This window comes from Abramis brama, assembly GCF_963993115.1.
Source record: "Abramis brama genome assembly, chromosome: 24".
NCBI classification, from domain to species: domain Eukaryota; kingdom Metazoa; phylum Chordata; class Actinopteri; order Cypriniformes; family Leuciscidae; genus Abramis; species Abramis brama.
Window position 1 is genome coordinate 19062113 of NC_139986.1, and position 16878 is coordinate 19078990.

General features: G+C 37.3%; 2 protein-coding genes across 3 annotated transcripts; one reads left to right on the forward strand and one right to left on the reverse strand.

Annotated features, from left to right (window-relative positions):
• The first annotated feature begins 1125 nt into the window (after positions 1-1125).
• lipib (lipase, member Ib) lies at positions 1126-8067 on the forward strand. 2 transcript variants are annotated; one of them, XR_014604496.1, is made up of 11 exons: positions 1126-1254; positions 3220-3596; positions 3680-3788; positions 3900-4001; positions 4547-4636; positions 4858-5025; positions 6255-6344; positions 6426-6534; positions 6631-6804; positions 7337-7531; positions 7880-8067. XR_014604496.1 is itself a non-coding variant. In XM_084102884.1 (10 exons), exons 1-10 carry the CDS (start codon positions 1203-1205, stop codon positions 7410-7412), a joined length of 1347 nt encoding a protein of 448 aa, XP_083959010.1. In that variant the 5' UTR covers positions 1131-1202; the 3' UTR covers positions 7413-8067. The 2 variants fall into 2 exon arrangements, 1 of the variants encoding a protein (XP_083959010.1); XM_084102884.1 differs by having other exon boundaries at positions 1131-1254; positions 7337-8067.
• Positions 8068-8083: 16 nt separating this feature from the next.
• On the reverse strand, positions 8084-16611 carry LOC311075451 (uncharacterized protein). Its single transcript, XM_084102883.1, has 11 exons — positions 16381-16611; positions 15190-15233; positions 14564-15085; positions 13530-14219; positions 9953-10122; positions 9718-9859; positions 9511-9568; positions 9299-9429; positions 9051-9147; positions 8854-8959; positions 8084-8659 (listed from the first exon to the last, which is right to left on the reverse strand). Exons 2-10 carry the CDS (start codon positions 15225-15227, stop codon positions 8861-8863), a joined length of 1947 nt encoding a protein of 648 aa, XP_083959009.1. The 5' UTR covers positions 15228-15233; positions 16381-16611; the 3' UTR covers positions 8084-8659; positions 8854-8860.
• Positions 16612-16878: the final 267 nt, after the last annotated feature.

Genomic DNA, 16878 nt, shown 5'->3' on the forward strand with positions numbered 1-16878 from the left:
TGATGCTCTCATTTCTAATTTCATGCATGACATCGTTTTGTAGGAAACAAGGTTTTAAGGCACTCAGCAGGGAAGGAACTTTACATGTACCCTGGATCATTGCTTCTCTCTGGAGACTATTACAACTATATGCCCCCGATGCTCAACTAGATGGGTGCAATATGAAAATGACGTGTGTATTTGCTGACAGGGTATATTTTGGCAAACCACAGCTTGTGTCTGATGTACTATGAATGTCTGTGCTGATGTGGCCCTTTTACTAGAGTTTGGAAGGAGAACCACTCCTCTAATTGTGACCTTTGATGCGGAACAAAACAACTAGAGGGCAAAACAAACCTGACCTTAGAGAAAAAAATAACTGGAGGTGTCAAAAAGATTTAAAAGGATAGTTCACCCACAAATTAAAATTTTGTCATCTTTTACTCGCCCTCATGTCATTTCAAACCTATATGACTTTCTTCTGTAGAACACAAGAGAAGATAGTTTGAAGAACATGGAGGTTCAAACAACACTGGACCCTATTGATTTTCATTGTATTGACAAATAAATATGTAGTTCTATAAATTGTTCGCAATATTAAAGAATAGCAGTTCACACCACAGCTATAACGATAACGGCACAGTGAAACAATATAATTTGAATGACTTTCAAAATGATTTTATCTGGCTGATGATAAATATTGAGAGCTGATCAGAATCCATCCTGCTGTAATGAGCTCGAGCCTTTAAGTGATAGACAAGCATGCGCTTAGAATAAACAGAACAATATCGTCCACTGGTGTGGACGCTAATATTCCGGTAGTTATCTTTAAAGTTAACGTTCTTGGTGTAAACGGACCTTTAGGCATTGTTCAAAATATCTTCAGTATTCTAAGAGAGAAAGAAAGAAAGAAAGAAATTCACAACATGAGGGTGAGTAAATGACAGTAATTTTATTTTTGGGCAAACTATCCCTGTAAGGTTGTTTGGTCATCACTAAATGTTTCTTTTCTGTAAACTTCTGGAAGTCCTAAGCTGGCTTGCTGACTTAACCACATTGTGACACTAACCACAGGGTGAGCTTGTGTGATTTCATCCAATCTCCTTCGCCCCACCCACAACCCCTCCTCCATGGGCTCTTTTCATTACTACACATTCTCTAATGTTGTTTCTTAGTCTTCTTGATGTTCCTCGAGTCTACCTCTCTCACATCTTGTGTTAAGGATGTCAATGTGGAGTTTCCTGACTTTAATGAGCATCTTTATGCTTTGTAAAGGTAAGAGATAGGACATGACTCTATAGATTACACCAATTTAATTTGGTTAAACGTTTGATCTGGTGACTTTGATTGGGAACTTGGAAAATTAGCCTTTTTTCTTCTTTTTTTTTTTTACAAAAAAATGCTGTTGAGACATATTTAACCTGGGATGTTTTAACATTTTGTGAGTCTTCTTTTATTCAACTGTATATGAGCTTCAACATGGGGTTTAATCTTCATGTTGTGTCTGTCTGGGGTCTGAAAGAGATCACCTTAGAATAATTCTGGTGTCTAGGACCAGAAAACAACAGAATCCAAGGATTCATTTGTGGCCTATATTTACCAATGTTATCTCAGTAACATGTAATCATTAACTCTAGAGAAATAGCAGAAATAGCAGATCAGTGTAAAGAGGGTTAAATGCAATAAACCCCCATCCAGCTCATGTGATTGACACCTGTAATAATCTCAGATCTTTCTATTGGGGAAGGGTAGGGGGCAGAGAAACATGTGGAAGGAGAGGTGGGATGATCTGCTTTTTTATAGAAGCATGATCCAATTGTGACTTACTTGCAGGCTAATTACAGAGCACAGATGACCTCATGGAAATCTACAAGGAAAACATGAGAGGTTACATGCCTTACATATGTGGTGGACAGTGACACATCATATGATCTACAGGATGACCAAAAGGATGTAGTGCAGATTGACGAAAAAAATGGAAGCATGAAACTTTGATGTTTAGTGGAGAGGACGCACAGCAAGATTGAACAGCAAGTGGGTCGCTAAAATCCAGGCTTACTTCACTTGAGGATCAGTCTGTGTCAATTTCGGGAAAGAACAAGAGAGGGAAAGGACAGCGATGACTGACGTTTGTGAATATTCTAAATGTAGGCTACAGAACAAAATGAATTATTACTCAGTTATCAGAGGAGCTGGGACTGGGAATATGTTTAAACGATCAACTAAGATTTTATGATGAAACAAAAGGAATCTTGGATGAATTAACAGAATATTAAAACAAATGGCATATGCAAACAAAGGATGCAACATTACTCTCAGAATGTACTTAATTTATCTGGACCATTTTTGACTTTTACATCCTAAAAACCTCCTCAATGTCTGATCAAAAACATTGTGTTATGGATATATATATTTTTATAGCCAATCAAAAGAGCCAACTAGCACTATGCTAAGCTAGCGAGCTAAGCTTTTTGCTTGCTAACCGAAGGCTAAATGAACACAAAGAAAGGAAAATGTTAAATTTGAAAATTTTGGCTTTGGTAATATTGTGTGATATGTAGCCTAATTTAAAAGACATTATTTAACATATTTGTGAATAAGATGCAAAATTATTTTCTGTCATTTCTAAACAGGCAACAAATACCCCTTAAAAGTTGTCTTAGCTAACTGAATTGCTGTCTAGTGTGAATTAGGAAGTATCCAAATACTTTGTCTTTATTTAAAAGAAAATCTATTGTTGTATAATTTGAAACATAACAAGCTTCTTTTATATTTTGCTCGAAATGTGTTACAATAATTCTTTAAAATAAATGCCACTTATGATCCTCTGTCTGTGCTGGAGGGTTGTTTTAGTATTATTATTATTTTTAACATTTAAGTTTCAGTAATTTTCCAATGCACTTTTGTAATAATTTTTTTGTTTTTTCTTGATATTCCTATATAGCTTTTAGTAATTTTTATTTCAGCTGCCAAAGCAACATTCGTTTAAGTTAGGTTTTAAATGTAATATTTATATTTAATTTTATTTCAGCTTCATTTTAATTACTGACAATTTCCATTTCAACAATTTTTAATAGTTTTAGTCAACAATGCTGTGTGTGCTGTCAAACCAAACACAAAATTAGCTGGAAACAAAAAGGTATAACAAACCATATCAATTAATTGGTTCAATAATTAACATCATTATCTCTTTCACACAAGCAAAACACAGACCAGTAAGCCAGTGTCTTTTGTCATTAGGTGAGGACAGTGAGTGTGACAACTTCACCGATCTGGATTTCCATGAGTCTTTCATAGGGACCAATCTGGATGTGCGGCTGCTGCTCTACACTCGCGCAAACCTCGAGTGCGGTCAGGAGCTTCCCCACCACAATTTCACTCAAGAACCCCTGTTTAATGTAACCAGACCCACTACCTTTGTCATCCACGGGTACCGACCCACAGGGGCACCACCTATCTGGATCAACCACATTGTGCACTTATTAGCGGCACAGAAGGACATGAACATCCTGGTAGTGGACTGGAACAGAGGGGCGGCCAACCTCAACTACTTCACGGCTGTAGCCAACACACGGGGTACAGCTGTAAACATCACATGCTTGATAGAAAGCATGGAGGTAGGGTCAGTGCTCTGAAATTGCTTTGGTCAGTAATGTCTGCCAAATTACTGAATGTGGCGAAAATATTGTTTTCCAATCAGAGAGAGGGAGCATCTCTTGACTCCATCCACCTGATTGGCGTCAGCCTGGGTGCACACATTGCCGGGTTCATTGGTGCGATGCTGGGAGGACGAGTGGGAAGAATCACAGGTGAGACTCAGGAATATGAGCCAATGAAACAAAACCGGTTGTAACATCTTCAGTTAGTTAATCTTGTCTAATAAATTTTGTTTGCTAAATGTTTCACCTGATCAACTCTAGGTCTAGACCCAGCAGGGCCAATGTTTGCCGGTGTTCCCCCTGAGGACCGCCTTGATCCAACTGATGCCCAGTTTGTAGATGTGCTGCACACAGATATGAATTGTAAGTATAATACATTTGTGGCTTATGATACCAAAGAATAAAAAATATCTATAATTTGTTTATATTATCTATTATATGTTCAGAATGGAAAACTAATACTTTGCAGTTTAATGTATGCTACAATGTTTGATTGTTTTTTAGTATTTTTTTTAGTATATTAGTATATTCTATTTTGTCACATAATTTTAACTATGTTGCATTTAAATAAGTGAGTGTGATCCAGTCATCAAATAAAAAATAAAAAAATGAATAAAAAAAGACTCCAATTAAATTAGACAAGAAAACTATTTTTTTTTATTTTTTTTTAATCTGGGGTCATTTGTCACATTAGAAATGGAAGGTCAGATCAATGCATTGCATTGAATATTTGTTGTAAACTTCACGTTTTTGCAAATGTTTAAGGTCAAACAGTTATTCCATGCATACAGAAAATCTCCACATTGTGCAGTATGTTCTAGATTAAAAATACTGAAATAGAATTACATAATATGCTATTCCAAACATAGCCTAACAATCCCACACTCAAACACTGTTTCCTGTGGCAGCCTTTGGCCTTAGAGGAACCCATGGCCATATTGATTTCTATGCCAATGGAGGATTAGATCAGCCTGGATGTCCCAAGACCATCTTCTCAGGTCAGTATGTTAAGATTAACTTTTGGGAGACGTCAGGGTTGAGATCCAAATAATTAATGATTAATGAATGCTCTTCAAATAAACCCAAAATGCAAAATGTTGGCTGTGCAATTAAGATTCTGTCATAATCAAATGATGCAATCCTCCCAATTGGATTGAGTTCATTATAAGGTTTTGCTAACAGGGCTGAGATCTAATCTCACTCCTTCTTTTCTCCACAGGGAAATCTTATTTTGTGTGTGATCACCAGAGGTCTGTTTTCCTGTATCTGTGTGCTCTGAATCACACCTGTAACCTTACAGCATATCCATGTTCCTCGTACAGCGACTTCCTCGGTGGCCAGTGTTTGCAGTGTGAGACCTTTAAGCCTGCGACCTGTCCTGTTCTGGGTAAATACAGTATATTTAGTAATTAACCATATTAAATGCAAATATGAATACGGAGTAAAGATTTCAAGTGTGATTTTGCTTTTATACAATAGTTCAATAAATTAATATACAGAGTAACTTATATTTTAGACACAATATTTCCAGTTACTTTTTTGTTTGTTCTGCCAACAAAAATATTTCCCAAATTCATTTATTATACGCAAATTAATGAATATGCAAATGAGCCCCGCCTCCACTTATTCATACAGGGTCATCTACAAGTCGATGTATCAGAATGGTAATGCGTTTTATGAAGATGTATCGCTCTCTAACACGTTGGACACATAACAGTAATTAATATGATTAGCCTTTGGCTTGACTAACGTTATGTTATCAAACAGCTAATGTGTTGCTAATGTTACACAACTCATGTTCCCGTTCGCCACCTCGGAGTCAAACACCTGCCGTCTAAAAACATCAGTGGAGAAAGGCATATAGTTCATAATAACAGCGTAATATACATCATATACATAATTCACCCGCTATATTGCTAAATGTACCCGATTTTTTATATCAACAGAAAAATATACAGGGATAACCTGGCTTCTCGAGACTCCCCATGATGATGATAAGATCGTGCTATGAGCTTTACCTGATATTACTGCACTGATACTGCCTTACCGTATCGCGAGAACAGATTTAGATCAGGCATACTAATTGGGTCCTCAGCCCGGACCCATCACTATAGAGTTACCGGATACTTCACCACACCGGCACTTTGTCGTGATTGGTTACGGAAAAGGTAGTTTGTGACGCGATTTCAAACCGCGTTTTTGAAAGTTTTTCACTGCAGTTTAAAGGAGAAAATACTCAGCAAAGGTGTTGACTTATGAATTTGCACATAGTTTGTCTTAAAGCATATAAAAAACACCACATAGACATATAAACAACATTAAAAAGTTAAGCTCAAGTATTTAAAACAGCCATACGTAAACCAATATCCTTCAAAAAGGTCTCCTCAATATAACGGATAAATAAAATAGTAAGTAAAATGAACTAGTCAAAGTCTGCTTGCGCTGGTTTCGGCCTCATCATCGACTGCAGTCATGACTTCATCTTATAAATCAAACACAATCACAAATACCTGCTAATGCACTACTAAATCACTGTGCTATCAACACTCTTGGAAACTCACTCAGCCAATCAGATTTAAAGATCACAACTAACTGTTATTTAACCTTTTTCCTCAGGTTATGACATGAACCCATGGAAGGATACTCTCTTGAGGTTAGGGCAAACAAGAGCATATTTCTCAACTACGGCAGAGCTTCCCTACAGCAGTGAGTTATCAGCACTATAATGGCTCATTGCAGAAGTTTTCTCAAAGGCATTTTGTGCAATATTCTGATTTCTTATTTCAGAAACAAGCTACAGAGTGGACCTAGTAACCTGGAACCAGTTTCTACGGTGGGGGGTGGTCATACTCCGACTGCACAACGGAAAAAACGTAATGGAGGCCAAGATGGATAAGTATGTAAACTGAAGTAATGAGTTTATTTAACACAAAAAGCTCCTTCAAACTTTGACTTGCCATTCTGTAATGCTTATTCTGTATGTTTTGCTCAGTAAGCTGTTGAGGTTTGAGCAGTATACATCCACTCGACTACTGGCCCAGTTTGATGAGGATCTATATCCAATTCAGAAAATATCTTTACGGATTGTCACTGGGAATGTGATTGGACCTCGATACAAGATAAGGCTGCTCCATATTCGGATAACTCCACTGGAAAATCCAAACAGGTGAATAACCACACAACATTTGCTTTTCTGAGTTACTGCTCATACACTGCCACTCAAAAGTTTAAGTCTCTTATGCTCAGCATAGGTGTATTTAAAATACAGTAAAAATAGTGATTTTGTGAAATATCATTACATTTTAAAAGAACTATTCACTATTTTAATATATTTAAAAAAGCAATGTATCCCTGTGGTGGCAAAGCAGAATTTTTAGCATCATTACTCCAGTCTTCATTTCTTACTATTATCAGTGTTGAAATCAGTTGTGCTGATTCTGTGTAAATCATGATACATATCTATATTTTTTTGGATTTCTTGATAATTAGAGAGTTCAAAAGATCAGGATTAATTTGAAACAGAAATCTTTTCTAACATTAGAAATGTCTTTACTGTCACTTTTGATCAACTTATGCATCCTTGTAGAATAGAAGTACTCATTCATTAAAAAAAAAAAATCTTATGAACGGTAGTATATGATTGTAATGCACTCTGAACAAACACAGTCATTTAATCATGTTGCTCTTGTCCCCAACAGGGCACTAATGTGTCGATATGACATCATATTGGAGGAGAATGCGGAGGTGTCTTTCAAAGCGTTGCCCTGTCATTAACCTTGAAAAATCACATTGGAATGCCTGAACTAATACAGACATTTCAAGAGGGTCTAAAAAGTTTAACAACTTTTAGTGCCTTTTCTGTGAGATTACTACTGTGATTCTTTTGTGGACTAGTATAAAACTAGCCTGGCTCCGCCCTCCTGCGTACTTCCGCTCAATTTTATTTCCCTTCAGTACTACGTCTGGGATTGTGGTGTATTCTTTGGTTTTCTCCGGCCAAATTTTTGGCGGCCCAATCAGCAAACAGAGGGAGTGGCTGAGAACGATGACGTTGATGTCGTGCGTTAGTTTGAGTTGTAGGGTTACGTCACTACCAAAGGTTAGCGATTGGTTATGGCAGATCCAATAGTTTTAAACTTCAACAGAATACCCGCCTACAAGGAAGTTAACGCTTGTCAATGGAGAGAGGCCAGACTCTCTGTACAAATGAAATGTACGAGAGTCTGGTAGAACCAGGCTAGTATAAAACTATGTTATACCAGACACATATTCCAGTAGAATTAAAGTGCAGTTTTCCCATATCAAATTCTGACCCTTCCTGTATAGTTTTGTTTTAAACAATACCAATATAAACAAAATATTTAATTGTATATCTGTTTTACATGTACAGTTTTTGCATTCTTTTGTATAATAAATGATGTGGACTGAAAACACCCGAAGCTTCATTTGAAAACATTTTGGCACCAAATTATTTTATTTACAGAAGAACTTCTACTTTGAGTTCATACAGCAGAATACAGTGAATATGAAACTATTTAGCATCATACATGAAGGTGGTACAACAAAAAAAATCTGTATTTGCATACTGTTATGAAATTTGTGATTGCATTTGTATGAACATTTGTATATTGAATGAATTGAAATTAGTGCCTTGTAAATGATGGAATATCATAAATCAAAATCTAAACTAGTCCACTGACAATAAAGAATAGCATTGTTTTAGGATTATAGCAGGGAAACATCTCCAATGTGATATGTAATCTTTAATAACCTATTTTATTCTTTACAATCCTCAAAACAATGTTTACAAGCGGTTTCTATAAATCAACAGCTCGTCTCAAACAAATAGTAGGTGAATCAAAAAATGGATAAAAAAAAAGATCAGTGACATGTACATAAAGTTATCTGAAGCTTCAGAATTTAAAGGTTTTAGTGGTTCTAATATCAAAACAGAAAAACATTGTGTCGTGCGCAAGTGACCTCAGATTTGAGATGCTGACTTTCTCCTTGCTCACTGCCACCTACAGGTGAAAAGACAAAATATAGAGAACAGAAAAATGAAGAGCCAATGTACACTAGATAAAATTCTTCTGTTTGAAAGTCAGACAAAAATGTATAACAACATATAGAGTAGATATATTTATTGCGTGTGTGTGTGTGAGATAAATATATATATAAAAACACACACACGTATACACATACACAGTTTCCTCACCACTATTTCAAGTCCTGCGTCCACGTGGTCTGCTAACTCGATTGGAATTCCCCCTTGGATTGAAGTTTTGTCTGCTAGGTTGTGGCATTCTTTGACGAGGTCCATCCTGGAGGACCAAAAAGCGTCATAGTTTGACCAATCAAACTTTTTTAAAAATAGATGTGCTCCACATTGACAAAAAACAGACAAAGACTCACCCACTGCCTTGGATGCTCACGTTCTTGTTCAGACCATATAAAGTTCTCTTCCGCCTCCTCAGCATCGTCACTCATGTAGGGAAGCTCACTCTCATGACTTTGGAAAGACATAAACATTTCAAATCATGGGAGATGCGGATGCCAAGCACACAATTTTGTATTTGTTCAATGCAGAAAACATGATTGGTTGAGATGTTGCATGCAAATATTTAATCTATTAGATAAATTAAACACTTTTCAGTCCATACCTGTCAGGAGCCCTTTGAGCTAAGCTTCCCCCAGCAATGGTGATCTTCACACCCTCCAGTCGCTGCTGTCTTCTTCGTTCCAGGTCATATCTGAGGTCACTAGGGTCAGGGACAAGCTGTCGCCTCTGAAGCTAGCAAAATAATCTACATTTGAACCAACATACATAAAATGTTCTATCTGATTTTGATTGACCTGAAAAAGATCAACTTACTGGATCCGCCCCTATGTTGCAGAAGATCTGAGTTTTTGATGAAGCCATTCCGAGCTGCCTACAATAAGAGAAATAATTTTAATTTCTGTACCGCAAAAGGTGATTAAATCTTTAACCTTAAATATAAATAACAATAAAAAAACAGTGATGCTTACCTTTGCAAGCTTCACTTATGAATAAAAAAAACAAAATAATTGGCATGTGCACCTATTCATGACCGGTCTCGCATTCCCCATCTCCTCCTCCTCGTCCTCCTCTTCTTCTTGCTTAAACTCATCCTGGAGTGAATAATACTGTTCATTTGCAAATCGTTGATTAAGTGTGATGCCTTGGCCCCTAAAGTAGCTTTCTGCAAAGCAAACAAGCAAACGGTTAACCAAAATCAATTCTGTGCTATGTAAGATACATCATATGCTACCAGGCTAATCCACTGGTTCCTGACCTTTAACTTGATGCACAAGGGTGATGATCTCTTGGGCAAATGTCCCAGAATGCACCGCTGATTCCCTATAAGTCCCAGAATGCTCCAGCATGGGCAGGAAATCAAGGCGTTGTCGACCCACATTGACTAAGTCCAATGATAACTGCCTATCTGAAGAATATCCTAAATGACTGAACAAGAGGTCATACATACAGAGATATAAGGATACATTACAGCTTTCAATTTTCAAATGAATCAGACTATAATAATTATAAAAAAATACATGTTTTAGAAAAGTTATTGCTTACTACTCCTGTTGGAATAAAATCAGGTACAAAACTCGGGTGCAAAAGTTCAGTATTACTACCATATTAACCATAAACATGGCAATGTTTATTTTAATGAAAAACAACTGGTCTGGTCATATAATGCCTTTTATCTGCAAATTCACCAGCACTACCTAGATTAATCTAAAACACCTCTTCCAGTTAAATTAAAAATGGTCTCCTTTTTTGGAAAGGAACTTTATAACTTGGAAACTCAAGGCGTTTACACGACAACTATGTACAAAAAAGCGGAAAAAATGCTCTTCTTTACGTTTTTCTTGTACAGGTGACAACTTTGTCAAAAAGATTCCCAATCACATGAGTCCGGCTAAAAACACTGTAATATTCATGCCAGGCCAGTAGTTGGCGATATTACTTTGTAGAAAAAACAACAACTATGTGCCTATAAACTGAACACGTACAGTAATACGCATGACATCACTGTTTTCACAAATTTGCATTTTTGTAGTTTACACGAAGACGATAACGGTATCGTTTTCGTTTTCAAAAGTTAAAGAACAGCCAAAATGCATAAAAAGTTTTGTCGTGTAAACCGTTGATTCACTGTGATCCAGTGAATACAAAGTAGGCACACAGAAAATTCAAGATACCGATTTTGGTCTGAAAACTGCAGTTAACAGTATTCAGATTAATTCAATTCGAGTCGTGTGCTCAAGATTTAAATTTTGGTCTGATCAACCTTAAATTTATCTATCATATAATAAATTTGACGATACATAATAAATATGGCAGGTCGAAGTTCATGCCTCTCCTCTCACTGTCATTGTGCATTTCCATTCATCAGAGGGTCCTTCAGTAAACTCATTTGTTCCAGATTGTCAACACGCGGTGACCGATCAGACAACAAATCTCAAACGTGTTCGTAAGGTACGTTTCCTTGTAGTGCAAAATCTTGATTGTGAGCTTGAGAAATGCAATGGATGCATTGAACCGACAATATCTTCTAGACGAGTTTTGAAAATCTCCAGTGGGTCTTCACAGATCCCTCTCCTCCTCACTGAATAAAATAACACATCCTTCAAGTTCAGCTGTGCTCCTGGACTTTCCCTTGGCATATGGCAAATCTGTAGTATGCAAATCTGATATGATGAATCTCGCTGCTCCGCTGTCTTTCAGATAAAATCAAATGTCTATTGGCAGATGCTTCAAACATTGTCATCTGTGAAAAGTTATTCTTGTGGAATTTACAATTGACACTTTGTTTCTTTGCTGACATCTCCTTTCTAAAAAATACTTCAAAATAACAGGTACGCATTTGGGAAAAATGGCAGAACTGTATTGAAGAGTCTTGCAAATGACTGTAAAATACTTCCAAAGACATGTCTTCACATGACACAGCCATGTACACGGAGTTCTCATCATTTATTGAAAAAACGTGTCCAAATACTGAAACAAAAAGCAGAAATAGTTCCTGTAGCTCATCTAGTAATGCATGGCACTAGCAATGCCAAGTCCATGGGTTTGCTTGGCAGGGAACAGTCAACTCTTGAAGGAACTTTACAATGTAAGTCACTTTGGAGTGTCTCCTAAATAGACCCCATCACATTCCTGTTGCTCTGTCCATTTGAGTACAATATTTTGAGTATGCTTCTTTGGTATCATAACTCATCGTGACGGGAAGGCTGTAGGGTCTATACAACAGAAACATCAAAATTAGGTATCTTCTTCAGCCCAAGCATCTTTGCTGCATTCACATGTTGGAGTACGCAGGATGGATAATCGCTGGATGAGATTTTCATCAATAAATGCAGGTTATTCACAGTTAAATCTGTGACTTTGTCCATCTGCTTCAGATTTGTTTGTATATGCAGTTTTTGCCCATGGTAAATACATCAACAAATACTTATTACATGGGATAGTACAAGCAAATCGACTTGGCGAAAGTCAAACGCATCCAAGAATTTTCTTATTGTGGTGTGACATTTTCTGCTCCAGTTCCAGATTAAATGACTGCCATTTGTCCTTTCAGTCCCATCTTCTTACTTTCAAATAAGGTCATACTTCTTCCCCACAAGAAAAACCATCTGCAGCGAATGACAGTCTGAACGCTGTGGACATCTGGAAAACGTGTGGATACCTACACAACTTCAATTCAATTGTATGGTTGCTGACTTACCTTAAGTCAATACAGCTCTGAAAGTAGAAGAGCTCAGACCCTGTGGGGCACTGGTACTTTGGTGGAGACATCATCTTGAAAAGCCAAAAAGTGGATGAAAATAGGGGGACTGATTTTCCTTTGTCTGGGTGAACTGGTGGAGTACATTATCCTCAGGTTCTTAAGCAAATTAAGTTGAGATCCATGTAATTGCAGTCTAGTATTTCAGACATTTGATGAACCATTTAGATGCAAGAATTAGCAGCAGGAAGATGTGGTTTTTTTCCGCTGGATTTACTGTCCTGTGACATCCATTTAAATGAAGAGTGAAACTGAAAGGCAATTCAAATCACATCCTCTCCAGATGACAAACGACGTAAGACAGAAGAACCCAAACCCAGGCGTTATGGCATTGATGTCAAGGAATAGCACATTGTAACTTCCACCAACTTCTTGTGCAACCTGGGATTTTATACAGCATTTGTAGTTTCTTCACATACCTTCTGAAACTTTTTCTTGTGAATGATCACAAGTAGTTTAACTTCTGCTGTCCTTCTGCCGGTCCCATTTTATGATGCATTAGCCATGTCACAGCCTTGAAGTCATCAATGTTCCTGACATTTGAAGGATTGGCTGGTAGCTTTCACATCCAAACATTTGTTTAAATGAGACATGTACATTTGTGTGCCAACACAACAGCACAAGATGAATACTTCAGAAATGTCAGATCAATCCATAATACATCCCAATACTCCATGGTTTGAGAAAAATGTTTTATTCACAAGGGATGACACTGAACTTCAGTGGACATATCCAGGTATGCAAATCCTTCCCCTTTTAAAGCTGTTCAGAGCCGTACGGGATATCCTGGGAATCTTGAACAATGGTTGTCAGATTTTACAATGGATAATTTGCCCATCCTGAAATAACCATTTCAGGATGGTATGATCTTCAATACCCATGTACATGATGATAGACACAAAATGGCTCATCAGTGGTTTTTCTGGATTCAACCCCACACTTTCATTGAATCTTCTTGTTGTTCACAAGCTGTAGATTGTTGTGCTTCAGGTCTTCATGGTTTGGCAACAGTGGACAGGAAAAGAGGCATGAACTTTTGACTCTAACCAAATGTGGTATGACAATGATACTATACCTGGTTTGCCCAACGGGGCGACTCATGTCCACCTTGATCTTGAGGGTCTCCTGTTCACTGAAATCCATTCTAGGCGCAGGACCAACATTAGCGTTTCGATTCCTGTGATACGGAGCTCTTTGGCGAACCTCCTCTTGTCCCATTATCCTCCCATGATTCCGTTGTGGTCTCTCTTCCTCCCATTCATGGACAGAGCCTCTTTCTCTGTTCCTCAAATCAATATCACTCATATCCCTCAAATTCATTTCCCTCCGTCCTTCTGAGTCTCTTGAATGTGACTCCATTCTAGATTGATCCATGTGTTTTGGTCGCTCTCTCCCTTGACTTTCTCTTGCATAAGAAGAGTAGTTCTTCCTTGACTCCTCTCGGGGGTTAATATTTGGTCGTCCGGGGTGTTTATCTTGTAAGGTACGTGCATGGTGACCTTGGTCTCTTCTATCTCGATGAGGTTCCCGGTTCCTCTGCGTTTCAGTTGGCCTAGGTGGATCTCTGCTCCTCGGAAAGCCACTTGTTTTCGGGGGATCGCGGCTCCTCGAATCTTGTTTTGTGATTCCATGATCGTGTTCGACAATGACAGGTGCACGACGTGGGCTGAAGCCCCTGTGAGGCTCAACGAACTCATCCTGGAGACCCAAATCTGAAAATCCTTTAGAAGAAGGGTGGTGCTCCCTATAATCTGACTTTGATGACCTGTATTAAAAAAAGCAAGTAACATTTGTCCAAGATTAGAACGAAATTACAGAAACTCCTAATTACTAGCAACGTTTTAGTGAACAATACAATTAACTGGATCAATATATTCCAACTGACAATAATGACATTTAACTGAAACTAATCTGAATGATCAAAATAAAAAGTAACAAAGATTAAATGTAATAAATGTAAAATTAAAGGCATATAGTGTAACAGATGCAATTAGAAACAATTTTATCCATCACTGAATGAGATGGATAGTGATTGAATCCTTTCTTCTGTTCTTCGTTCCTCTCTGTCCACGTCAGACGTGAAGCGGGGAAAGAATTGTATTCTTGTACCTATCTGGGAAGGAGCCTCTTTCATGATACTGATCGCCATGTTCTTCATTGTGATATCCATAATCCGTGTGTCTTCTTCCTTCTTGATATCTTGGATAAGATCGGTCCCTCGATTCTCTGTGATTGTGCTGTGAACTGAGCTCCTTTTCAACACCTTGATTCCTGTTCCAGCTTGGCGACGGCATCCTGTATTGCTCTTCCACACCAAAACGTGTGTTATCAGGGGAAGGTAACCTCTCCCTGGGCAGCCTCCTTGGAGAATGGGCCTGTCTTTCTTCATCACCCTGTATGTGGTATCTGGTCATAGGTGAAGGACCTCTTTTTTGAGCATGCTCTATCGCATCAATAAATTTGGCCCAGTGGTCGACATGTTGTTCTCCTTGATAGGAATCTTTGTTCCAGTGTGTGTTACTTTCTACCTTGTTGACATATTCAGGGTTTCTCCATGCATCAGATTGTACCGATGAATGCATCTGGTCACCAAATAATCCTTCCGCTCTCCTCCCATGAAGGGTTGGAATTCTGTTGGTATTCGAGAGGTTCAAGAAGCTGTTAATACTCAGCAATGCAACAATTTTTTTTAAAAGTGTAACACTGACTCAAAACATCTACTTTAGATTAAATACCTTGAATATATAGGGGATCTCGAACGCGGACGTGACATTGTTTCCTTGAAAAACAAGAAACTGTTAGCCATGAGACCAGATTTATGCAGCCGAGGTGTCCATCATGAAGATTTACCATCGTTTTTGCATAGTAACTATAGTTTTACTTGTGGCTACTGTGGTTACAGCAAATTTATTGGCCTTTGTTATAAAAAAAAAAATAGCAGCCTTAACATATTACAATCAAAAGTTCCAATAAAAAAAATAAAAATAAAAAAATCACAGAACTCTTCCTCATTTTTCCAACAGATATTTAGTATGTTTCAATAATATTTTCAACAAAATACTGTAGCACAAAATTAAATACTGCAGGCATTTTTTTTTTTTTACATTTAAAATTTATAAAAATCTATACAAATTTTAAAATAGAAATAGGCACTGAATGTGATCATACATTTAAACGATATACTGGTCTGAAGTGCTATTGAAAATAGAAATATTAACCTATGGCTTTCCCCACACATTTTGACCAAAAATAATGCAAAATGTTCTATTACTTCTCTGGTTATTCATGATTGCTATTATGATTTTGTTTATTATTATAATTATATATTTATGGGGCTGTTTTCCATTTGTATGCCACATACCAATTCTTGAAAATAATATATTCTATATATTTTATCAAATTTTGAACTGGAAATCGGTAAAAAAAAAAAAACTGGAAACAATCTTTTAAGATCCATGTTGCCGTTTTTCCTTCACGCTCCCCATTGTTTTATTAAAACTATAAAATTAAATACATATTTAATTTTACATAAAGATACCACAGCAACTGGAGTAAATAAATGTTACTACAATAAACCCATGGTAACATTTATTATTAAGGGGTCAAACTAAGTCCGTTTCAAACCACAGAATACACGTGTTACAATACTGCAAAACTTAATGCTCATACTCAATGAATTGAGTTTTCAGATGCACTTAAAATGAAACAGTAACGCATTACACTACATTAATAATTAAAAGTCCTCGACATGGGCTATTTACAAGGCCTGCACAACAAAATTACATCAATGCTGATGCTAGACTATGGAATAATGAATGGAACATTTTAAAGAAAGGAGAAAGATATGAAAATTGAAATATAAACATCATATATAGAATACAACGACAGTGAATAATGTTCCAGTAATCAGTGTTAGCCTCACATACCCCTCGCGAAATGGCTTCCACACACTGCTAGATGATGCGTCCACCAAAATACCAGTTTCTCGCGGGGAAAAAAAGGACCAAACTGTCATACAGTGAATTACATCACAGACTGAGAAGCTTTCAGAATCAGTACGATGAATCAAAAATGGATGGATTGTTGATGTACGTATTTTATCACACGACTAACTTGACCCTGCGATCCACACACAAGATTGACTGACCCGGAAGAGAACCAATGTCTCGTTTTCGTCTCTATGGTTTCCGTCAGCAGCTCACGACAGCGAGTGTGAGCGTCACTGACCCCTACAGACACCTCTGTAGATTGTCACCCACATGTTCTTAAAGGGATAGTTCACCCCAATTTTTTTTTTCTTCCAAAAATTCAGCTACTATCAACCGTCTACCAACGTTCTTCAAAATATCTTCTTTTGTGTTCAACAGGTTTGGAACAACTTGAGGGTGAGTAAATGATGACAGGATTTTAATTTTATCCCTTTA

Excerpts from the sequence above, each read along its gene's own strand:
- lipib (XM_084102884.1), top strand. The coding sequence starts at position 1,203 with ATGTCAATGTGGAGTTTCCTGACTTTAATGAGCATCTTTATGCTTTGT. Across the intron at positions 1,255-3,219 it reads CATCTTTATGCTTTGTAAAG|GTGAGGACAGTGAGTGTGAC; the intron begins GTAAGAGATAGG and ends TTTTGTCATTAG. Across the intron at positions 3,597-3,679 it reads GCTTGATAGAAAGCATGGAG|AGAGAGGGAGCATCTCTTGA; the intron begins GTAGGGTCAGTG and ends TTTTCCAATCAG.
- LOC311075451 (XM_084102883.1), bottom strand. The coding sequence starts at position 15,227 with ATGTCACGTCCGCGTTCGAGATCCCCTATATATTCAAG. Across the intron at positions 10,123-13,529 it reads CGCCCCGTTGGGCAAACCAG|TCATTTAGGATATTCTTCAG; the intron begins GTATAGTATCAT and ends CCTCTTGTTCAG. Across the intron at positions 8,960-9,050 it reads GTGAGCATCCAAGGCAGTGG|GATGGACCTCGTCAAAGAAT; the intron begins GTGAGTCTTTGT and ends TTGGTCCTCCAG.